We start from the raw sequence: 24778 nt of genomic DNA on the forward strand, positions 1-24778 counted from the left end.
CGTACTCATTCATCATTCCCGAAAATCCCTAAAAACTACAAAGGGATTTTTAGTGGACATTTTACAGAACTAGTTTGAACTAGTTCTTAGTTGGCTACTTAAAACTAAGATGGCTATCTCGGGCCACAAGTTGAAGTGGCAATTCCAACCAGACATTTTGACAGACTGTCATTTTCAGGAAATCTTTTTTCATTGCTATTTTCTAGCAACTGTCCAAGCCCACGATAAAAATGTCTTTCTAGGGATTATAGGAGTAGAGAATGAGTGTAATGAGTCCTAGCACAGTTGCTACGTTATCCATTGTTTTGTGCTGCTGTGTGTGAACATTTTTACAATGTCATTGTTTGGACGTGAAACTTTTCAAAGACACAAAGAAAAAAGTTACCGTGTGTACTTGTAACATTTAACATCGTGTAACATTGTGTTTGTGTAGCATGTATGCTAACCTCGTCGATGCGTTGGTGTGAAGGCTCGTTTGTCAGGTGTGTGATTGACAGGTGGGCGCTACAGGATGACGCCGCCTCGCAAAAAGTCAGATTGTGACAACATATACATGTGCACACACAGGCACACACACACACTTGATTTCATCTTGTAGCTGTTAGCAAGTTAACTCACTAGCATGTCTCACACTGGCCGCATGAACGACGTGCTAACGTGTTGAAGTCACAGGGCAGACATCTTGTGTGTGTTTCAATTCGTTAGCATGGTTAGCCATTGTCATTCAACATCATGGACTTGTTAGCAGCGAGCTAATGTGACTCGTGACGTTCAAAAGTGGAGGTTGGATATTCCAGAACTTTCTGTGGCTGCACGGAGCCTTTTGGCGCCTCACATTCCACACCGAGGGGGAGGTGTGTGTGTGTGTGTGTGTGGTAAGCAGAGTGTCAACACACACACACACACACACAACCAGATGTTGTTACCTGAGAAAGTGGGAGCAATGTGTGTGCGTGCGTGTGTGTGTGTGTAGGGAGGGGGAACAAGGCCACACTCTCTTCTTTGCTGTTTTCTTTCTCCATGGTTTACGGCCACTTCCTGTTTGTCCTTTCTAAATAAATCAAGATGTTTGATGTCGTGTGTGCGTGCGTGCACGTGTGTCACTGTGCTGACTTGTTGACGTGTTCACAGCCGCTTTACTGCGTTTTAATGGCTTCTCGCTGGTTTACGTCTTCCTGCTGCTCCTGCTGCCCCTGGTGCCCGAACCCAGCAGAACCTCCCTCAACACAGGTACCGCTACCAACATACATTGGGGGGCGTCGGGCCGGGGTCATACACCTTGATCCCTTCCTTAATCTGGCCCAATGTGAGCATTCACTTAAGCAAGAGTCCTGGAATATTTCATTTAGTCAGTTCTTACTCAAATTGGTCGATAGAAATCATTATTTCATTAAATAATTGGTTAATTGATTTATTATACATAAAAATATATAGTTTATGATGTATTAATTTGATGAAATCATTGGTTATTTAATCATTATAAATAATAGTATTAAAATGATAATTAATTATCTGATTATTAAAATAATCAATATTACATGTTTTTATTGGCGGTGGCCGACTGGTTAGAGCATCAGCCTCACGGTTCTGAGGACCGGGGTTCAATCCCCGGCCCCGTCTGTGTGGAGTTTGCATGTTCTCCCCGTGCCTGCGTGGCTTTTCTCCGGGCACTCCGGTTTCCTCCCACATCCCAAAAACATGCATGAATTGGAGACTCTAAATTGCCCGTAGGTGTGAATGTGAGTGCGAATGGTTGTTTGTTTGTTTGTATGTGCCCTGCTGGCTGGCAACCAGTTCCTGTACCCCGCCTCCTGCCCGATGACATCTGGGATGGGCTCCAGCCCGCCCGCGACCCTCGTGAGGAGAAGCGGCTCAGAAAATGGATGGATGGATGGGACATATTTTTATTCACATGTCTGTAGATGTTCAGTCATGCAGTAGTTGACACAACCAAGAAGAGGTCAACTTGCCTTCATTCAACTTTTGTGGATTGACACTTGACCTCATCGAGGCACCAGCTGGGCCGTCTCCATTTGAAAAATCCGTTGTGATTGATCCACAATGTACACACTAATAATAATTTGAAAAATAAAATAATAATAATGTAACGGGGTCACTGCTGATCAATATGTACCAAAGTGGGATCACTTCACTCACACAAAAAACATGTGAAGTTTGTAAAAACTTCATAAATACATCTGTATCTCAGACTATCGCTTTCTGAGGAAAGAGAAAGATGAGACACACAGTTTGAGATGGGCACACACACACACACACACACACACACACACACACACACACACACACACTCACAGGCAGACTTTGTGGCTTGTGTCAGGTTTTTCCTTCCTGAGGAAGCAAAAGAATAGACACTCAATATGAGACGCGCGCATACAAACAGACAAAAGCAACAAAAACAATCGCCCTGACATCTGCTGACTTGACGGACAAATGAGTCTCGGGGTGACATCACTTCCTGTTATGATTGGAGATGAATGAATCAATTGATAACATCACAAGGAGGCGTGGCTTAAGTTGGATTTTCCCAAGCTTTATTGAGCCCAGGCCACCATTTTACATCCATAATAACATTTCACGGCACGCCACCAAACACAAGTCTCACGAAAAGTATGAGAATGGAAATATTGAAGGTGATCTCATCACAACCGACATCTTCCTCGTGAAACGTGAAATGTGAAACGTGAAGTGTAAAACGTAAAACGTAAACGTAAAGCTCGAAACGGAAATGAAAATGTGAAGCATAACACGCGATGCGAAACATAAAACGTGAACTATAAAAAGTGAAACGTGAAGGGTAAAATGTGAACCGTAAACAGTGAAATGTAAAACATGAAACGTAAAAGGTGAAATGTAAAACGTCAAACCAAGAGTGAAATGTAAAACGTGAAACATAAAGAGTGAAATGTAAAACGTGAAATGTTGGCGTATTCAGGCAAACACGAAGCTGAAACTTGACGAACTGAATAAATATTCATGAACATCCTTTTTGGACCATCCATCTATCCATCCATTTTCTGAGCCGCTTCTCCTCACGCGGGTCGCGGGCGTGCCGGAGCCTATCCCGGCTGTCATCGGGCAGGAGGCGGGGTACACCCTGAACTGGTTGCCAGCCCATCGCAGGGCACATACAAACAAACAACCATTCGCACTCACAGTCACGCCTACGGGCAATTTAGATTCTCCAATTAATGCATGTTTTTGGGATGCGGGAGGAAACCGGAGTGCCCGGAGAAAACCCACGCAGGCACGGGGAGAACATGCAAACTCCACGCAGGCGGGGACCTGTGTGGAGTTTGAACCCGGGTCCTCTGAACTGTGAGGCTGACGCTCTAACCAGTCATCCACCGTGCCGCCCCTTTTTGGACCAATGAAGTGAAATTGGATCATGTTCCACGACACACCTGAAGTGAAACAAGCAAAACCCCGCTTGGGAAAGGTCAAATGTCAAATTGCGTGTGATTGGTCTCCAGGGTGTTGTTATGATTGGTTTCCTAGGCAACAGCAGTCGCTGCGTGACAGCAGTTTGCGTCTCCAGCTTCCTCTTCCTGCTGCTGCAGACTTTCTTCCAGATTACCACCGCGACCCTCGCACCCGAGTCCAACTGTAAGAGACACGCCGTCTGTCCGTCCGTCCGTCCGTCTGTCGCTCACCTGTCTGTCTGTCACCCATCTGTCTGTAGGCACGTCCTGGCAGAAGGCGTTGAGTCAGCTGGGCTTAGTGAGGTATAACTCCAAATGTCGTAAAGATACAGTAGTGCCGCAAATGTCATTGTTGTGTTTGTTGTTTTGTGTTGTCGTGTGGTGTTGGCTGTCACTCAGTCTGATAGGAAGTGACGCGGCGTCCGCCGTGCGACACATCCTTCCAGATGTCGGCGTGCTGCTGGTTGCCCTGCTGACATGGAGGCTGAGCCTGAGATTCAGCCCGGAAACACACGCACAGGTCACGACGCACATGCACACGCGCACGCACTGTGTCATTTTGTAAATCAATCTTGTAAGTCATTTCTTAACGAGGTTTCTTGTGTATTATTGTGTAACTCTGTAAGCTATTTATAAGTGTAACCTTGTTTTGTGACACATACACACACGGTAATGATGATGTTTCGGGTTCGATGCGCTTCTGTGCGCTGAGTCCTCTCGGAGTCGGTTAACACGAGAGCAGATGTCATCTTCATCACTCATGGTCATTTCAAGCTTTCGGATGTTCTCGGCGGGCGATCGGCTTCCTTCGCTCACTGATTGGTTGACTGCTTGAGTGTGACCAGCTGATTTCTGGCTTCCCGTTGACTTGACTCCTAAGTGTTGATTGAGGACACTTCGTGTGGTCCTCAGGATTCCCACGTCTTCCACGAGGAAGGAGAGAGAACCGCGAGGAGCCGAATTGTAGCTGAACTGGAAGAACTGGTCAGCAAGACCAGGACCGTGCTGGCAAACGTGATGACGAGCGGAGGGAAAATTCTGCTTACAGTTTTGCTTGGACTCACTGGTAGACTCGTCCTCCTCCTCATTCTCCTCATCCTTCGTCTTCTTCCCCCCATTACAAATTCAAACCATTCAGCTCATTCAGAAATTCTTGGGAATTATTTTCCACATTCCAATAATTCCCACAATTCCTAAATTTCACCCTTTTCACAAAACATTTCCCAAATTTTAATTCAAAGTTATTTGACATATCGACTTCATCCTTTTCTGTTTCAAACCATTGCAGTTACAAACTGTTCCGCTCATTTTGGACCTCTTGCTGATTATTTATCACATTCCCAAAATTACCCAATTTTTCCATTGAGCTTACCAAATTAACTATTTGACATATTGACCTCCTCCTCATCCACTTCTGGATGAAGTTCAAGTGTTACATTCAACAATTCAAATTATTCAGTGCAGCTTCACCTTTTCAGCATTCACAATGCTACTACACAAATTCCATTCTCGATTTATTATGAAAATAATATGCCCGCCCCCTCTCGCCCCCTAGGTGTGGTGCTGCCGTCCCTCTCCTCCCTCCCCTACCTGCTTTCTTTCCAGGTGGTGTGTACCTGGTGGGCTTGGAGCGGCCAGGCCCCCCATCTGCTCTTCAGGTGTTTGTCGGTGATGTCGCTGACGTATTCCGCCGCCCACTTCCTGCTCGTCTACGCTTACCAGCTGCCACCGCTGCAGGAGGCGTGGCTTCCTAACCATACCTCCGCCAGGTAACACGCACACACAAGGGCGTAGGTGAGAATGAGGATGGAACGTTCCTGAAGGCGTTGAGCACGCCTCTGCTGCCAACTTTACATGCCTGACTCGTGTCTACCGAGCACTCAGTTAGCTGAGTCAACGTTTGCAAATATTTTGGCTCAGGAATACAAGTGAAGTCATCACAAACTCAAACGTGTTTATTGAAAAAAACATTTCTAGTCTGTCCTGGTGCTAACTTTATTTTGTGTTCCCAAAAAACTGGGACAAACAATACAAATTTACAGGAAAATGAAATCAATTCCACAGAAGTAAAGACTAAATTAAAAAGTGAAACAACTTCTAGTTTCAAACCTATCGAGAAAGATGAACGTTCTACTTAAAGGCCTCGTCCGACGAGGGCTTCGTCTCAGGTTGGCCTTCTCGACCATGAAGCTCCTCGAGCAGCCTCCCCCATCTGCCTGCACGATATACTGGGGGGCCTTGGGGCGGGGCAAGTTTTCCTCCAAATAGTTTTACTGCCCCCATGCGAACACACACACACACTTGAAACACATTTAAACTGTGTAAAAGACACTTAAAATTATTAGAATCAAATTAGCTTTTTTACACTGTCCCCCTGTCACCAAATGGGAGATCATCACACAACATCGCTTTGAGGAAATCAAAAGATAACTTTGCCAAATAAGAGGCAAAGCGTGCTTGTGTCAAGCTGTTTATTGGTCATGCCCAATTAAAGTAAAACAAAACAAATTAATTAAACAAAATACAATTAAACAATGTATATTTAAACACCCAAATGTTCAACCAGGACATATAATTCCGTCTACTCAAAGTCCGCTAGCTTAAAGCTAATGTAACGAAACACCATAGACAGTAATTGTAAGCTTTAAAACAACTGCTACTTTAAAAAACAGGGGCAGCAACACATACAAAGGGAGCAAACAACAATGCTAACAGGCCTGTGTTCGCTCTGCTGCTCTGTGGGAACAACCACTATAACTGCAGCTTCGTTGGGCACCTTCTCTGCCACTTCTTCTTGCTCTAAATTACTCTGCATCCCTTCCAGTAGTGCTCAGTACTGCCCAGCATGTTGTGGCTCAATGTGGTGCTACACTGACAGCGCAACTCTAAACTGAACCTTGCCTTTATTCTGTAGAAAGTCAAAATACAAATACGACCTGCGATATGGCCATCCGCCAACGATAAAATTGTGCCAAATAGTGGCAGAACACTGCAGTCGTCTCCCAAACTCAACGATGGATGGTGCTCCTCAATTTCGCTTTGAAGTTGCCTTCCTCAGCTCATCCCACCTTCAACCCCAACAACAGCTAACAATGATTAATTGATAGATTGATTGATTGATTGATTGATTGTGTTGTAGCGTGTTCGGCCTGGTGCCTCTGGTGTCGGTGGACTGTGCTGCCCCCTGGAGGATGCAAGTGAACCTGCAGCTCAGCTGGTTTCACTTTGTCAGCCCTTTGACGCTCATCGTGCTCTACCACGTCATTGCCAGCCTGCGGAGGAACCAGGTAATCGCATCATGACTCCCTCCCCAGCATGTGTGGAGGTTAGCTAACTGGACAAAAGGAAAGACTGACACAAGGAATTAGGACAAGAAAGGAGGAAAGGACACAAGGAGTGATGTCGAAAATGAAAGGACAAATTGAGTTATGTCAGGAAAGAAGGAAAGAAAAAGTGGACATAAGGAGTTATGACAGGAAAGGTGGCCACCGTCATCTGCTATTGGCTGAGAGGCATCACATGATTGTGAAAGCGCTTCTCTTCTTTCAGCTGCTGGATGGCGGAGGGGCGCAGAGCAGAGACAAAATTAACTCTTTGGTCGCTGGCAGCTGTGAGATCAGCAGTGACATCATTGCCACCACCGATGAGGTCACTGGTTATGATGTAATCAGTAATGATGTCAGCAGTGATTATGACATTGGAAATGATGTCATCAGCGATGACGTAATCTGTGAAGTCACAGCACAGAGGCGGCGAGAGCTGTGGAGTAAAGCTCATGACAGGCGCAACTACAGAGATGTACGTTTGGACGGAAACTTTATTGTTATGATGATGATGATGATTATTATTATTGTCATAGTTATTGTTATTATTATTATTATTATTCCAATTTAGCTCATGTGTCTGTGTGGTGGTTTCAGTTTCTGGATTCTTCAGTCATGGATAGTCCCTCAGAGTCTTTGGCCCTGCCCACACAGAGCATTGCCTTGGAGTTGGACACGCCTCACTACTCCTTCAGCCAATCAGGTAAGCACGAGCGGTGGCGAAACAGAGCCTCCATTGTTGTGGAAGTTTCAGACTAGAGAAATTATATTTCCAGGCCAAGTGATTGTTTTGATGGTCTTTATTGGAGGAGCGAAGCCCATCCCGAATTATGTGAATGTTCTAACCGAGATTCAGTTTCCCAGGACACAATTTTTACAGCCTTCATCTTGTCTACCAAATGTGTGCTTTATGCAAGACCAAACAATCCTTCACGACACCTGGGAATGGGGACATAACCAGATGCCCTGTGAGTCTCCAATGTGGAACACAGGACATTTAAATGCCTGTATAGATTGTAACAGTAAAAGAGTACATAAAAGTAAGAAATAGAACAATGAATATTGTAATGTAGCGCAGCACAGTAGCCAAGTGGTTAGTGCAGCTGCCTCGGTTCCAAGATTCTGCTCTGGCCTTTCTGCGTGGCGTTTGCATGTTCTCCCACTGCTTGCGTGGGTTTTCTCCGATAAGAGTAGAAAACTGTAATATTTGTACAATTAGTGCAAAGAGGTAAGTAGAATATTATTGACAATGATATATAATTACCGTCAGCCTCACAGTTCTGAGGACCCGGGTTCAATCCCCGGCCCCGTCTGTGTGGAGTTTGCATGTTCTCCCCGTGCCCGCGTGGCTTTTCTCCGGGCACTCCGCTTTCCTCCCACATCCCAAAAACATGCATGAATTGGAGACTCTAAATTGCCCGTAGGTGTGACTGTGAGTGCGAATGGTTGTTTGTTTGTATGTGCCCTGCGATTGGCTGGCGACCAGTTCAGGGTGTACCCCGCCTCCTGCCCGATGATAGCAGGGATAGGCTCCAGCACGCCTGCGACCCGCGTGAGGAGAAGCGGCTCAGAAAATGGATGGATGGATATATAATTAGAGGCGGCACGGTGACGGACTGGTCACCACATCTACCTCCTAGTTCTGAGGACCTGAGTTCAAATCCAGCCTCACCTGTGTGGAGTTTGCATGTTCTCCCTGTGCCTGCATGGGTTTTCTCCAGGTATTCCGGTTTCCTCCCCATCCCAAAAACACGCATGCTTGGTTATTTGAAGACTCTAGATTGCCCGTAGGTGTAAATGTGAGTGCAAATGTTTTTTTGTTTCTATGTGGCCTGCGATTGGCTGGCGACCAGTTCAGGGCGTACCCCGCTTCTTGCCCAAAGTCAGCTAGGATAGGCTCTAGCCCACCCGTGACCCGCGTGAGGAGAAGCGGTACGGAAAATGGATGGATGGATATATAATGAGGAATTATAATACAACTAATATGTACAATGAATGACACTGTTGATGAGTACAAATTGAGACATATGAATGCAGCCCAATAAGGAATGTTGTAATCTCTGAAATAATCCGAATGTCATTCCACCCATGCAGGAGAAACGTTGGAGACGTGTGTGTTTGAAGGCGACGCGGCCGGATGGGGCGAGGATGGGGAAGCGCGACGAGGATCTGGCGTGGCTTCCGTGGCGTTGGCCTTCCTGCTGAAGCAGAGTTACATCGGCGCGTTGATGGCCATGATGGCCTGGTCCATCACGTACGTGTCGTGGCTAACGTGCGTGCTGCTGCTGTGGTCCTGTGCTCTGTGGATGACGCGCCAGCGCCGGCGCTACACGCTGGCGTCCTCGCCGTGGTTGGTCGCCTACGGCAACCTGCTGCTTGTCCTGCAATACATCTTCAGCTTCGCCGCTGTCCGCCAGGTCCCAGGTCTCTTTCCCAAAAAGGACGACCCCTGCAGGGAGCTCGCCTCCAAGGTACGCTGACGACAACCGTCTGAGTGCTTGAAGTCAGTGTTTCCCAAGGCACAAATTCGACATGAGGAAAATGTCACGGCACACAGCTGGGGGAAAGTCACACTCACCCGTGACTCTCGTGAGGATAAGCAATACAGAAACTGAATGGATGGAAGGACCTTCTGCCATCTAGTGGAAAGGCATTTAATTGTTCTGCTTGTAATTATACTGGCATAAAAGTAGCGAGATAAAGGTTTCTGAGGGAGCTGGCTAAAGCAAAGCTTCTTTCACAACAGCACTTTGAAGCAGTAATTCATAATGCACTTTATTTTGGAGTCAGCCAGTCCTCGCTCAAACGTGCCCAGTTGGCTCAAAATGCGGCTGCTCACCTCCTAACTGGAGCACGTAGGAGGGAGCACATAACTTCCTTCATTCACTGGCTTCCTGTGCATTTTAGCGTCCATTTTAAGATTCTTTTATTTGTTTTTAAATCTTTAAATGTTCTCGCCCCACTTTACCTCTCTGAGCTGCTCCACCCCTACACTCCTGCCTGGTGCCTCAGGTCAGCCGACCAGACGCTCCTGGAGGTACCGAGGACTAAATGGAGGCTCAGAGGGGATAGTGCCGGTCCATCTCTTTGGAATAACCTTCCCCTAAACATTGGGCAAGGCCCCTCACTGTCCATTTTTCAAAGTTGTCTTAAAACCTATTTTTATTGTTTTTAACGTTACTACTAATCTGTTGTTGTAATTTTCCCTATGTTCAACTGTTTTTATATGTTTTGTTCAGCTGTGCTTGTTTTAAAGTGCTGTATCAATAAAGTTGAGTTCATTTGAGAAAGACAATTTTTTTGGACCATTGAAGAGAGATTGGCTAATTTTCCACGGCAAACGTGATTTTCTCTCGACACACGGTTGGGAATCTGATGACTTGATTTTGTAGTCCGATTGTGTAACGTTTGCGGTTCTTTTTGCAGATTGTGTGTCTGCTGACCTTCTGGCTGCTGTTGCGTCAGGCTCGCACAGAGAAGGGAGATACCCAGACCAACCCGCAGCTGTCCACCATCAGCGTCCACGTGGACGGTAAAACATCTCCGCCGTCGGCCGGAACATCCTGGTCGCTCATTGGGTCTCTACTTGGGTCTCGGTTTCCAGAAGAGGAGAGGATGGAAGAGATTTCCTATGAGAAGCTTCTTCTGATGAAAGGAGGAGTTCAGATGGATGCTCTGGTTGCCGTGGTTACCAGGATGTTTGTCAAATACTGGATCTACGTGTGTGGCACCATGTTTTTTTTCGTCAGTTTTGAAGGCAAATTGGTCTTGTACAAGGTCATCTACATGGTGATGTTCCTGTGCTGCGTGGCTCTCTACCAGGTAGCAGCCGCTCGCCATGATTCCAGCCTCTCTTTTGAGAAGGTGGACAAGCTTGTGATGCCAAGCCTTCTTCCGTCTCTGCAGCTGAACTACGAAAAGTGGCGAGCCTTGTTGCGAGGCTTCTGGGTAGCTGTGGTGGTTTATTCCATGTTGGTCCTCCTTCTGGTCTACACCTTCCAGTTCCCGTCATCCCTGCACACCTGGACCTACTACACTGGACTCAGCACTCATAGGTTTTCGTGCTCGACAGTCCTCAAGCACCACTAAAGTTTTTGTAAGTTCTTGGCTCTCCTGTCCCTCTAGGTTGGAGGATCTGGGTTTGGAGAAGTTCTCGGTTCCAGCCCTCTTCACAAGGATCTTCATCCCCACAGCTTTCCTGCTGGTGTGGCTTCACAAATCTTGGCGGACACTTTCTATATGATAACGCTAACGCTGGTTTTCATTTCGCAGGTATGTATTGTTCACCTGCACTACTTCCACGAGCCCTTCCTCCAGTTGACCGACCTCAAAACTGTGGTGGACACGCACAACAGCACTATCACAAGGTAGCACGCAAACCATCAATCTGGTTTGACGACGCTTCACAACAACTGGGCCTCAAAACATTAACGTGATGTACCACAACGATGATGTTGGAAATACGCCTCCATTTTTAATATTGCACCCGAATCACAAGTCTGTGTAACTTGGGCGGCTGTGGCTTAGTTGGTAGAGCGGGTTGTCCATTGACCGAAGGTTCAGTGGTTCGAATCCCGGCTCCAACTGTCTGCGTGTCGAAGTGCAAGACCCCGAACCCTAATTACTCCCAGTGGGTCTGCCAGTGCCTTGTGTGGCAGCAGTCATCCATTGGTGTGTGAATGGGTGAATGGGTGAATGTGAGGCTTTGTAATACACCGTGATGTGTAGCTAAAGTGCTGTATAAGTGCAGTCCGTTTACCATTTGCTGCCTCGGGTTATGTCTCGTGTCACAAGTTGCCTGGGTTCAATTCAGTTCAATTGTTTTACATGTGCTCTGCATAGGGTCACTTGTGTTACACGTCGCTTGTGTAAAATGTCACTTGTGTTACGTCGCCTGTTTTATGTTGCCTGTTTGACGTCGCTTGTGTTACGCCGCTTGTGTTACATGTCTCTTGTGTTACATGTCGTCTGTTATATGTCGCTTTTGTTACATGTCACTTGTGTTACGTCATCTGTGTTAAATGTGGCTTGTGTTACATGTTGCTTGTGCTACATGTCGCTTGTGTTACGTCACCTGTTTTACATGTCGTTTGTGGTACATGTGACTTGTGTTACATGTCGCTTGTGTTATACTATGTCACTTGTGTTACGTTGCTTGTGTTACATGTCATCTGTTCAACACGTCGCCTGTGTTACGTCACTTATGTTACATGTCGCGTTGTTACATTGTTTCTTCTGCTGATCTTCAGGTTGGTCCACTCTGAAGGCAGTCTTGTGGACATGTCAGTGGGAGGAGCTTGTCAGCTCTTGGCGGAGCACAAAACAGGAGTGGCGTTGAAAAAAGAGGAGGAGGCCGAGGAGAAGTGGAGACATGAAGAGGAGGAGGAGAAGGAAGAGGAGGAAAAGACATACCCCTGCACATTTGAGGAGGAGAGCTTGTTGGACCCCATGGCAGGTAAAACGGGCTGGTCACGGCTCAGAAAAAAACAGGAAGTAGACTGATGTGTGGTGTGTCGACAGTGTTGGTGTCGTGGAGGTTGGTGGTGGACCGTCTGTCTGTCTTGTTCCTGCGCCTCCTCTTGTCTCTGCAGCGCCTGCAGCGCCTCCTCTGGTGGCTACTGGAACTTCACATGGTGAAAATCATAGCCTCCTACATGATCTGGATCTCGGTGAAGGAGGTGGGTGAAGTGCGCTGCTGTCTGGCGTCCGTCCATCTGTCTCACCGTTCTGTTTCTCCTTCCAGGTGTGTGTGTTCAACCTGCTGTTTGTGGCGTGTGTGGGTGTGGCTCTACCCTGCAGGGCCTGGCGCCCCCTGCTGGCAGGAGTGTGCACTGTGTGGACATGCGTGGTAGCTATTTGTAAGATGTTGTACCAGCTCAACATCATCCAGCCCAACAAGTCCAACTGCAGCTTGGTAACTCGTCTGTCTGTCTGTCTGTCTATCTGTCTGACCGTCTGTTGATGTGGCTGAAAATCAGCTTGAGTCTGAGTCCCGCTTCACCCTAATGACCATTGTTTTTGCACTAAACTTTCTGCCCAAGTTTTTGGATGCTGAAAAAAAAATCCTCTTTTGATTTTTTCGATAAAGTTTTTAGCTGAAATTGTATCATAAGTTTTTCCGTGCTGACAAATCATCCAAGTCCAAAAACAAAGAGTATTTGTCATGCCTTCTGGTGCTGAAAATTCTTGCAAGTCCAAAAAGAGAGAGAGAAAAAAGAAAGAAGTATGGCTTAGACTTTTGAGTTTAAGTTAAAATAGGGTTAGTTAGTAGTCCAGTATCAGTTTTTTTTTTAAGTCATTGGGTGTGCAGTCCTTTCAGCATCGATAATTTTAAAAAAGCCCTTTGGTGTTGACAAATTGGTGAAGTCCAGGAAAAGCAGGAGTCCAGGAAAAGTTGAAGGCATAGAGTTTATTCCCACACGGAGGACCAGCCTGAGCCGTCTACGCAGGGAGCAAACACGAGTTTACAGTATAAACACAAACCCTTTTCCTTATTTGGCTATTCCAGAAGTTCATTTCCCAAATGTGTCACAAATATGGCCAGTTATTTAAGTGAAGTTCTTGTATGTACTAGTGTCACATTTTCTCCTTTAACCACTGAATGGGCCACTCTTATCGGTGTCCTCTGAGCAACCCCTTCACCTTGTCGTACAATCGTTGATTTTCACACCCATCCATCCATTTTCTACCGCTTATCCGAGGTCGGGTCGCGGGGGCAGTAGCTTTAGCAGGGACGCCCAGACTTCCCTCTCCCCAGCCACTTCATCCATCTCCTCCGGGGGGATCCCGAGGCCTCGGGATTTTCACACCCACATTTTTAAAATATATATTTTTTAAAGACACTGCACTGTCTGTCTGTCTTTAGCCAGGTAACTCCACTATCAACGTGTCTACCTCGGTATTGTACGCTGCTCCGATTGACCCTGCCCAGTGGGTGGGGCTTCGCAAATCTGAGGGAAAGCTGCTGGACTACTTGCGGGTGAGACCAGGTGACATCGTGGCGTACGGCCGCCGGCTTGCGTCATTATAACTTGTCTTTGCAGTACAACTTGATGATGCTGGCGCTGTTAGCCTTCGAGGTGACCGTTTACAGACACCAGGAACTCTACCGTCTCCGCTGCAACAAAGTCCCGCCTCCAACCAGAACTTTGTTCCATGACATCAGCAGGCGTCACTTGGACCAAAACGTGCTGAGCTGCACCAAATACTTCCTCAATTACTTCTTTTACAAGTTTGGCCTGGAGGTGAGTGACTGTCGCACGAATCAGAGCATCTTGAAAGATTACCTGACTGTTGTCTACGTGTCAGATGTGTTTCCTGTTGGCGGTCAACGTGATCGGGCAACGGATGGATCTGTTCGCCGTAGGCCATGCCTTTGGCCTCATCGGCATCCTAACCAGGCGCAGCAGGAAGCGAATCAGTGTGGTGTGGCCAAAGTACTGCTACTTCCTGTCGGCGCTCTTGTGCTTCCAGTATCTGCTGTGCATCGGATTCCCGCCTGCTGCCTGCAAAGGTCAAAGCTCACCACCAGCGCCCGGCTGCATGCAAACAGGCTGTTGCTTAAAGTAATAATCATCATAGCAAAAATATACGGCAGCACAGTGACGAAATGGTTAGCGCGTCTGCCTCACAGGTCTCAACGAGTTCCATTAACGAAAGTTCATGAACTAGTTAATGTTTTGGGCGAACGTGAATTGAACTGATTCTGGTGTCAAAGAACGAAAGTTCATTTTCAATCAAGAGTGCCAGGTTTTGATAGGGACTTCCAGGACAACATCTGTCTGGACACACTATATACGAGCCTTCATATGTTGGGGATGAACGCCATATTTGGCAACCGCCATCCATGTTTACATTCGGCAGGCACCTCGCAGCAGCCTGTGTGCGCGAGGTGCGTTCAGGGACACTGCGTCAATGGGATCGAATGTGTTCTTTGGTTGTTTTGTAATGCTGTACATCATGATAATAACTAGGAAAATTATCATTTGTATCAGAATGCGTTAGTTAAAACACTGTGCGATCATAATATGGAATTTGTTTTGTAATATAAGAATTGATTAAATAAATATTTGTCAATATAGTCAGCCAGCGCTGCAAGGAATGCAAAGTTATCAATATCCTTTCACCATTGTTGCCGTCATACTGTGTTGCATGTTTTTACTCGCACATTAAAGACAAAAGTCCTAAAGAAAAAAAAAGCAAACCCAAACCTGGCTCCCCTGACCAAAACCCGAGTGGTGTTCTGTCCTTGGATTTCTGTGCTCGTCACGGATTGTCCATAACGAACACCATGTTCAGACATTAGGGTGTCCACATGTGCACTTGGCACCAGGACACCCGAGGTCGCAGTTCGATGACCAACTTTGTGGTTGTGTCATCGGACACTCGGGTGAAGAAGGGCGGAGCTATCAACCGATCACCACCTGGTGGTGAGTTGGCGCCTTTGGTGGGGGAAGATGCCTGTCCGACCTGGCAGACCCAAACGTATTTTGAGGGTCTGTTGGGAACATCTGGCAGATTCCCCTGTCAGAAGGAGCTTTAATATCCACCTTCGACAGAACTTCGCCCACGCCCCGGGGGAGGCGGGCGACATTGAGACAGAGTGGACCGTGCTCCGTGCCTCCACTGTTGAGGCGGCCGACCGGAGCTGTGGCCGCAAGGTTGTAAGTACCTGTCGTGGTGGCAATCCCCGAACCTGTTGGTAGTCACCAGCGGTAAGGGATGCCGTCAAGGTGAAGAAGGAGTCCTATGGGGCCTTTTTGACCTGTGGGACGCTGGACACAGCTGTTGCGTACCAGCTGGCCAAGTAGAACGCAGCTTTGGTGGTCGCTGAGGCACAAACTCGAGCATGGGAGGAGTTCGGTGAGGCCATGGAGAACGACTTCCGGATGGCTTCGAGGAAATTCTGGTCCACAATCCGCCGTCTCAGGAGGGGGAACTAATGCACCATCATCACTGTATAGTGGGGACGGTGCGCTTCTGACTTGGGACGTTGTGAGTCGGTGGGCCAAATACTACGAAGACCTCTTGTATTCCACCGACACGCCTTCCCATGAGGAAGCAGAGTCCGTGGACTCTGAGGTGGGTTCTTATATCCCAAGGGGGTTTAAAAGGTCCTCGGTGGCAAGGCCCCAGGGGTGGATGAGATCTGCCCTGAGTTCCTAAAGGCTCTGGATGTTGTGGGGCTGTCCTGGTTGACACGCCTCTGCAACATCGCGTGGCCATCGGGGACAATGCCTCTGGATTGGCAGACTGGGGTGGTGGTTCCCCCCCTTAAGAAGGGGGACCGGAGGATGTGTTCCAACTTGAGGGGCGTGATCACACTCCTCAGCCTCCCTGGTAAGGTCTATTCGGGGGTTCTGGAGAGGAGGGTCCGTCAGGAAGTCGATTCTCACATTCAGGGGGAGCAGTGAGGTTTTCGTCCTGGCCATGGAACAGTGGACCAGCTCTTCACCCTCAGCAGGGTCCTCCACGGTGTATGGGAGTTCGCCCAACCAGTCTACATGTGTTTTGTGGACTTGGAGAAGGTGTTCAACCGTGTGCCGCAGGGAGTCTGGAAATATGGGGTACCGGACTCCCTGATACGGGCTGTTCGGTCCCTGTACGACCAGTGTCAGAGTTTGGTCCGCATAGATGGCAATAAATCGGATTAGTTTCCAGTGAGGGTTTGACTCCGCCAAGGCTGCCCTTTGTCACTGATTCTGTTCATTACCTTTATGGACAAAATTTCTAGCCGCAGCTGGGGTATTGAAGAGCTCCGGCTTGATGACATCAGTATCATGTTGCTCCTTTTCGGAGACGATGTGGTTCTGATGGCTTCATCAAGCAGTGCGCTCCAACTCTCGCTGGAATGGTTTACAGCCGAGTGTGAAGCAGCTGGGATGAAAAGCAGCACCTCCAAATCTGAGGCCATTGTCTCCAGTCGGAAAAGGGTGGAATCTGCTCTCCGGGTCCGGGACAAGATCCTGCCCCAAGTGGAGGAGTTCAAGTCTCTCAGGGTCTTGTTCACGAGTGAGGGAAGAATTGAGCACGAGTTGGACAGGCGAATCAGTGCAGGGTCTGCAGTGATGCGGACTATGTATCGGTCTGTCGTGGTAAAGAAGGAGCTGAGCCAAAAGGCAAAGCTCTCAATTTATCAGTCGATCTATGTTCCTACTCTCACCTATGGTCATGAGCTGTGGGTCGTGACCGAAAGAACAAGATTGCGGATACAAGCGGCTGAAATGAGTTTCCTCCGCAGAGTGTCCGGACTCTCCGTTAGAGAGAGCATGAGAAGCTTGGTCATCCGGGAGGGGCTCAGAGTTGAGCTGCTGCTCCTCCATATCAAGAGGAGCCAGATGAGGTGGCTCGGGCATCTGGCTAGGATGCCTTCCAGGCACCTTCCTGGTGTGATGTTCTGGGGACATCCTACCGTGAGGAGGCCCTGGGGAAGACCCAGGACACGCTGGAGAGAGTACGTCTCTCAGCTGGTCTGGGAACGCCTCAGGATCCCCCCCGGAAGAGCTGGACGAAGTGGCTGGGTAGGGGGAAGTCTGGGCTTCCCTGCTTAAGCTGCTGCCTCACGACCCGATCTTGGCTAAGCTGAGGAAAATGCATGGATGGATAGATAGCCTGTCAGCAACATATTGAAAAAACTAGTTTATTTTTGGAATGTTGAACATAGTTCAAAATTTTTAATTATTAACTATGAACTAAACTAAGACATTTTTGTAACGGTGAACTGAATTTTTAACTAATTCGCATACAAAATTAACTTTCCCAACACTGCAGTTCTGATACCAATGTTAATTTCTTCACAACTGTCCAGTCGTGATGGGCACGGTAGTTCTTTTGAGTGTACGGAATCATTTGAATCAGTTCATTAGAAAGATTCGTTCAATTCTTTTTCACAAATTCATTCAAGTGCTTCCTCATTCATTTAATGATCCATCCCTGATGTTCACGTGCACTCAACACATTCACCGAAGGACTACGCGTTGTTTTTGTCATTTATTGTAAACTAGGAAAGGTGGGGAGGTTCTTTTAAAAATACACAAATAATAAAACTTCGGCTAAATGATCACCTACCTATCTCTCTCTCAGCAAGCTCTCGAACACCGGTTGTGACTCGTGAACATACATGCAGCGAGCTAAGCTACAGAACATCCTTCCAGCATCCGCTTACGTCCAACTAGGCTCTCGCCAGCTGGCATGACTTTTCTGCATTCCACCGCGGTGGACAGCGTCGGTGACACCAGCCCCCGGCAGCCGGGCTTCCTGCTCACTCACCTTACTGTCATTGTCATCTGATTAATGGAAAGCGGCTTTGAGTTTCTTGAGAAGCGCTATACAAGGGTTATTGTGTTGTTGTTATTAATATTATGAAATCAAAAGCTTTAATAATCGCATACATTATATGTATGTGTATGTAAAAACATTGATTATTAATTTACATTCATTTTAAATATGTGTGCCTGTTTTCAGGTGCTTGACTGACTCAACATTAGCCGTTAGCTTGAAGAAATGGCTGCTAGTGAAAGCTATCCCCGCGAGGACGTCAGGACTTGCGGTTAAAATCACTCATGAGTACGTTCACTGCGTAGTACGTCATTCCTTACGCAAATGAATCACTCGTCGTACTAGTACATCGCTCATGAGCAGATCACAAACGAAGAAGTTCCACGAACTAATCACTCGTGTCTAACGGATCGCGAATGATAAGTTCCACGAACGAATCACTCTTCAGTTCTTCAGTTCCTCAGTACACCAGTTCACTGCACGAATCATTCAGTTCACTTAAGCCCCTCCCCTGAACGAATCACTCTTCAGTTCCCCAGTGCACCAGTTCACTGAACGAATCACTAAATAGACTATGCGCTCTCCCTCGCTCCCAGATTACCCATGGCGACCCCCAACATCCAACATGGACTCCAACGTGGTGAAATGGCTTTTCCTGCCAGATCACCTGACTCCCCCAAACCCACTCTTCCTCCTCTGTAAGTTTCCCCATAAGGTCTTCCTTCTCCCCCTTGAAGCACATGTTAACAGGAAAAAAATTTGTGCGTGTATGTGTGTGGTCCAGACGACTTCCTGCTTCTGCTAGGCGCCTCGCTGCAGCTCCAGGTGTTTGAGGACGAGCGCGACGCAGTCGTCCAAGCTCTGGCGGGGGACAATGCCGAGCTGGATGTAGAAGACAGACACGTCTGGGATCCAATCAGTAGGCTCCATCTCAGCACTGTCCCTGACTTCATGCTGTGCAGGTGAGCAGCAGACACTTCCTGTCAGCTTGCTGTGGGTGTTTGACCCTCTGGCCCGGGTGCACAGGTCTTACCTGGATATGATGAAGATCATCATTTTCAGCTACATGTTCTGGTTTGTCCTCACTATCATCTTCATCACTGGGACCACCAGGTGAGTGAATGAAAGGGCTCTCGTGTGCATGATTAGCAACAGGTCAGGAAAGAATAACTCGACAAAGTGTGAGGCAAAACAACAGCACCGTGGCCAAAGGAGAGAACGGGGAAGAAAATAGTGGGGAAGGAGTGGAGCAAGGAGGGTTGCCAGGAAAATGCCATAATTTACGGTTGTACCATATAGAAACATAACAGAAAAATGTCCAAAAAATAGTAGGTCAAAAACCTAAGAGTGATACAGGATGCAGTCCAGGAATTGGCAGTAACTAGGAAACCATCATCTGTTGTATACCTGGTTTGGCACAGCTTTAGACTGGCACTGATTGCCAGCTGCATCCAGGTGCGCCTCATTGGACAGAGCAGAAAGGAAAGCAGTCCTCAGAGAGGACTATGACATTGTGTTGGTGTCAAGTTCAGTTCCAGCATCCAGTTTGCGCCTACTTCCTCTTGCAGGATCAGCATTTTCTGTATGGGCTACCTGGTGGCGTGTTTCTATTTCCTGTTGGTGGGCGGAGACCTGCTGCTTAAACCCGTCAGCTCCATCCTGGTTTATTGGGACTGTCTGATCGGCTACAATGTCTTCGTCATCACCATGAAGAACATTCTGTCCGTACGTTGGTGTTGATTCTCAGTCATCCAGGTCATGATAATCTATAAAAGTTACATTGAGACAACTGGACTGGCACCTCAAATTTAAAACTGAAGAACCCTTTTGGATAAAAAGTGAAATTTATTCATCAACCCAGAAGGGTCCAGTTGCCTCCAGCTATTGTGGATTCTGTCCGTACGCGTTGACGTCCGCAGGAGAATGCGTCTGCATTTTTTAACCACTGCAGATCTTGGCGTGCGGTTTCATCAAGTCGCTGGTTGTCAACCACTGCTGGCTGGTTCAGCTCTTCAGCCTGGCCTGCACCATCCGAGGATATGCCAAACGTAAGCATCCCGTCCGTCCGTCGCGCCCGCTGCCTTTGTTCATTGGTGGTTCATCGTGGCAGCGGAGCAGCAGAGCAGTAAACAATGCGAACTGCCCAGCGACGAGGCGGGCATCATCTGGGACGGCGTCTGCTTCTGCTTCCTCTTACTGCAACGGAGAGTCTTCAGGAGTCACTACTTCCTCTACGTGGTCCCGGACCTGCAGAACACACAACTGCTGGCCTCCAGGTAATACACGCACAAGTGCACGTACTCGTGCACGGATGTGACACACATCACCTGTTTTGTAGGGGGGCGGAGCTCTTTGAGGCATCTACCGTGAAAGCGGTGCGAGCCAGACTGGAGGTGGAGAAGATGTCCATGGACCTGCTGAAGAAACAGTAAGACTTGTTTCCATGGTAACAACCCCTGCCTACAATGTTTCCACAGAAACAAGGCCCTCATAATGTGTATGCATATATATATGTGTATATATATATACATATATATAATATAGCGGCACGGTGGAAGACTGGTTAGAGCGTCTGGCTCACAGTTCTGAGGACCGGGGTTCAATCCCCGGCCCCGCCTGTGTGTAGTTTGCATGTTCTCCCTGTGCCTGTGTGGCTTTTCTCCAGGCACTCCTGTTTAAGCCCTGGATTTTCCCATTCATTGCGCGTGTGCTGAGGGAGCATCAGTGCGTTTTGACGTGAAGCCGAGCGTCGCGTCAACGCAGAGTGTGTCTGACGCTCAGCATATCATAATCAGATAGACAAAAACGACTGCAGAATGGCACATGGCCAGAGAGCCAATCACAAGCGTCCGCGATAGAAGGCGGAAATGATATGGAAAGAAATCTTGAGCTTTTATGGCTATTTTACTCAATCTAATGGAACTCAAATTATAATCATGGAAATTTCCAAAAGCAACTGTAATTTAATTACAAATGTTCTCCCAGTAACGTAATGGATCACAATTAAAAAAAATAATCCATTAAATTACAAAAGCACCTTACATATAATGAGTTACTCCTCAACACTGCTTACAAACGTGCCGTAAGTGCAAACGTGTGCGACTTGCCCGCGGACTCCTGAGCTAAACGTCGGTCTGTGTTGCAGGATGGAGAGGATTAAATGTCGCCAGCAGAAGTTCCGCAGAGGAAAAGAAAAAATCCTCAGTTTGACCCAAAAGAGCTTCCATAGTGGCGGTGTGTAACACACCGGTGTTGCTACGGTAACAATGGAATCCCGCACTAAAAGTTTTTTTCGTTTGTTTTCTTTATGCAGCACGGGAAAAGACGAAAGGGAGAGCGCAAGGGGATTGGTGGAGACCGTGGGTGAACCATGCCTCCAGTGAGTCACATGACCCTGACATCCTCACTGCCCCCTAGTGGCTGTGCTGTGACTAACGCTTGTGTCTGCAGTGGTGAGGAGCGGAGACTACTTCTTGTTTGAGAGCGACAGCCAGGAAGACGAAGACGACAAAAAGGAAGAAGAGAAAGAGGAGGAGGATGAGGATCATGACAAATCTGCCTTTCAGGTGGTCTCCCCCTGCTCCTCCTTTTTCTTCTTCTCTTCATCTCTGTCTTCTTTTTCTCATCCTCCTTTGTCGCCTCTTTCACTTTTCTTTTCTTTTTCATTATCCTCTCCCACTTCTTCTCCTCCTTCTTCATCTCCTCCTCTTCTGCCTCTTCCTCAGTGCTATTCATTCTTGCCTGGGTTTGGTCCCCTTGGTGATGTTGTAGCAATGTCTTTTTGGTAATTGTCTTTTGTAAATAAAGTGCTTCTTTAAAAAAAAAATAAATAAATAAAACAAATCTTCTCCTCTTCCATTTCTTGCTTTTTTTTCATGCCTGACCCCTGCGGTGCAGTTTGTGTACCACGCCTGGATAACGGACTCCAGAACAGCCATGCGAGCTCGTCACAGCCAGAAGAAAGGAAAAAAGCAGAAGCCGAAGTCGTCGTCATGTGAGCAAAGCGGAAGAGAGGAGACGTCAGGTACTTTGAGTCACACAAAGAAAAGAAAGGAAAGTTGACCAATGAAAGTGTGACTCGTCCTTCCAGCGTGTGGTGCTACTGAGGTGACGGACGACTTGGAGGAAGATGCCGCGGAGCCCAAGGAGGAGGGACCAGGTAGCAGGACTTACTCAACAAATGTTGGGGAAAATAATAACTTAATAATAACCGGAAATCAATCTTTGAAGACAAAGTTGTGCAGTTCATTGTCTTTGGAAAGACATTTTATTATTTTATATTTATTTTCGATCATGTTTTTGTGCCTCACATATGAAGACGGTTCAGGCCAATACACAACATGTAGGGACCCACAGCCAAATGGTCAGACAGAAAATAGCATGTGAGTATATAGCAGAGGTGCGCTATCAAGGGGGGTGGGGTTCCTTCCTCCCATCAAATGCGTGCAAAGTTTTACACCTTACCAGGTGCTCCCGGTTTTGAACCAGACATGAAATCAACCCCTGTGTGGCTCCCTCATGGTTTTTATTATTTTGATTTACTATTAAGAGAAAAACATTTGCATTACAATGTCGTCAAAGTGAACACGGACGAGCGCACACGGACGACTAACATCGAGTCCTCTTTCCCATTGGAGATACGGTCCTGCACCGGGCCTCCAACATCATTCGCTTTTGCTGGGTTCTGTTGTCGGCTCTGCTGGACTCGCTGACCACTTGGCTCTGCGGTTTGTGTCGCGAACACGTCGACATCTCCACCGTCCTGCGCATCGAGCGCTGCATGCTGACCCAGCAGGCCAAGCAGGTAGAGCTCAAAGACTACGAACTACGAGCTCAAAGACTACGAACGAGATGTGTTCTGCTCGTGTTCTCAGGGTCAAGTGCCGTCCAGAGAGGCTATCCACGTGTACTACCAGGAACAGATGATGAGGACTTCCGGAGAATTGGGAACGGATTTGAGTGCTCCCGAGGAAGAGGGCCGGACGGCGGATTTGGACGAAAAGGAGAGCCCGGGAGTAGGGAGTGGACCCGCACTCTCCTCCGGAGATGAAACTGAAGCTGACCCCTCTGCGAGAGAGGACTGTCCGGAGTGCTTTGTGGCCACAAGCAGCCAACGACTCAGAGCCAAACTGACCAGGATGAAGACAGTCACGTCGTCCATGCCTTCGTCCTCAGATGAAGACGACTGCAGGTTGGTACCCTGAAGCTATAAACGCGACTTGATTTGAGGTCTGAAACTGGTCTTTCACTTTTTTACATATTTTTAAAAATCTTACAGCACGCCATCACACCAAAATGTGTCAAAAAGTATATGTACATACTGAAATAATGATGATCAATTTACTTTGGAAGTGACTTATTCTGGGTGGCAAAGTGAACGGGTGGTTAGCAAGTCTGCCTCACAGTTCTGAGGTTTGGGGTTCGAATCGCATTTCTGGCCTTCCTGTATGGAATATGCACGTTCTGCCTGCTCTTGCATGTTTTTTTCCCTGGGCTTCCTCCCGCATTCCAAAAACGTACATGTTAGGTTAATTGAAGAAACTCAATTGTCCAAAGGTGAATGTGACTGCGACTGGCTGCCAACCAGTCCAGTCGGCTGGCAATCGCCTGGTGTGGTGCAGATCGGCTGGTGTGGTGCAGAGGATAAGTGTACGCTCTCCAAACTGAGGTTTGCTGGTTCGTATCCTCGCCTGAGCATATGTTGTCATTGCCACTGTTTGGTGGTGGTTGGAGGGGCTTTAGGTGCAGAATGGCAGCCATGCTTGCGTCCCAGAGCAGCTGTGGCTACACAAGTAGCTTTCCACCACTAGGGTGTGACTGTGAAGTGAATGAATAATGTGTGCAATTGTAAAGCATCTTTGAGTGCCGAGTAAAGTGCTATATACAGTGGGTACATAAAGTTTTCAGACCCCCTTAAATTTTCACTCTTTGTTATATTGCAGCCATTTGTCAAAATCATTTAAGTTCATTTTTTTCCCTCATTAAATGTACACACAGGACCCCATATTGACAGAAAAAAAACGAATTGCTGAAATCTTTGCTGACTTATTAAAAAAGGAAAACTGAAATATCACACAGCCATAAGTATTCCGACCCTTTGCTCAGTATTTAGTCAAAGCAGGCTTTTGAGTTAATACAGCCATGAGCCTTTTTGGGGACTGATGCAATATGTTTTTCACACCTGGATTTGGGGATCATCTGCCATTCCTCCTTGCAGATCCTCTCCAGTTCTGTCAAGTTGGAGGGTGAACGTTGGTGGGCAGCCATTTTCAGGTCCTTCCAGAGATTGTTCAATTGGGTTTAAGTCAGGGCTGTGGCTGGGCCATTCAAGAACAGTCACTGAATTGTTCTGAAGCCACTCCTTCGGTATTTTAGCTGTGTGCTAAAATTTCTACAATTCAGTTTTTTTTTCTGTCAACATGGGGTGCTGTGTGTCCATTAGTGTGGAAAAGAATTTACTTAAATGATTTTAGCAAATGGCTGCAATATAAAAAAGAGTGAAAAATGTAAGGGGGTGTGAATACTTTCCGTACCCACTTTCCGTACCCACGTACCCAATGCATTATTATTATTATTATTAAGGTGTAATCTGCCTCTCGCCTAAAGTCAGCTGGGAGCGGCTGCAGCTCACCTGCAACCCTGATGGGGTTAAGCACTATAGAAAATGCATGGATGTGAAATCTGGGCATAAATTGAACACAACGCTATTATTCTCTTATGGAATGAATGGAAAAATGG

General features: G+C 47.3%; 1 protein-coding gene across 11 annotated transcripts in view; it reads left to right on the top strand.

The window, feature by feature from the left end:
* Positions 1-24778, top strand: part of LOC133396498 (piezo-type mechanosensitive ion channel component 2-like) — a 41051-nt gene that overhangs the window by 3170 nt on the left and 13103 nt on the right. For 6 of the 11 annotated variants that reach the window (XM_061666410.1, XM_061666414.1, XM_061666411.1 and 3 more), the window contains exons 2-35: positions 1132-1230; positions 3517-3624; positions 3701-3743; positions 3840-3960; positions 4353-4506; positions 4996-5209; positions 6580-6727; positions 6990-7238; positions 7361-7466; positions 8858-9234; positions 10190-10295; positions 10368-10818; positions 10889-10967; positions 11036-11130; positions 12013-12218; positions 12284-12441; positions 12507-12677; positions 13629-13742; positions 13807-14007; positions 14072-14276; positions 18637-18738; positions 18825-19002; positions 19067-19153; positions 19609-19765; positions 19992-20088; positions 20151-20316; positions 20379-20468; positions 21186-21274; positions 21354-21419; positions 21491-21606; positions 21938-22064; positions 22131-22199; positions 22678-22844; positions 22915-23231. In XM_061666410.1, coding sequence (XP_061522394.1) covers positions 1132-1230; positions 3517-3624; positions 3701-3743; positions 3840-3960; positions 4353-4506; positions 4996-5209; positions 6580-6727; positions 6990-7238; positions 7361-7466; positions 8858-9234; positions 10190-10295; positions 10368-10818; positions 10889-10967; positions 11036-11130; positions 12013-12218; positions 12284-12441; positions 12507-12677; positions 13629-13742; positions 13807-14007; positions 14072-14276; positions 18637-18738; positions 18825-19002; positions 19067-19153; positions 19609-19765; positions 19992-20088; positions 20151-20316; positions 20379-20468; positions 21186-21274; positions 21354-21419; positions 21491-21606; positions 21938-22064; positions 22131-22199; positions 22678-22844; positions 22915-23231 — 5233 coding nt within the window. Of the gene's footprint in view, positions 1-1131; positions 1231-3491; positions 3625-3700; positions 3744-3839; positions 3961-4352; positions 4507-4995; positions 5210-6579; positions 6728-6989; positions 7239-7360; positions 7467-8857; positions 9235-10189; positions 10296-10367; positions 10819-10888; positions 10968-11035; positions 11131-12012; positions 12219-12283; positions 12442-12506; positions 12678-13628; positions 13743-13806; positions 14008-14071; positions 14277-18636; positions 18739-18824; positions 19003-19066; positions 19154-19608; positions 19766-19991; positions 20089-20150; positions 20317-20378; positions 20469-21185; positions 21275-21353; positions 21420-21490; positions 21607-21937; positions 22065-22130; positions 22200-22677; positions 22845-22914; positions 23232-24778 lie in introns of all 11 variants that reach the window. The other 5 variants (XM_061666416.1, XM_061666421.1, XM_061666413.1 and 2 more) reach the window with 4 other exon arrangements.

This window comes from Phycodurus eques, chromosome 21, assembly GCF_024500275.1.
Source record: "Phycodurus eques isolate BA_2022a chromosome 21, UOR_Pequ_1.1, whole genome shotgun sequence".
In the NCBI taxonomy this organism is placed as follows: domain Eukaryota; kingdom Metazoa; phylum Chordata; class Actinopteri; order Syngnathiformes; family Syngnathidae; genus Phycodurus; species Phycodurus eques.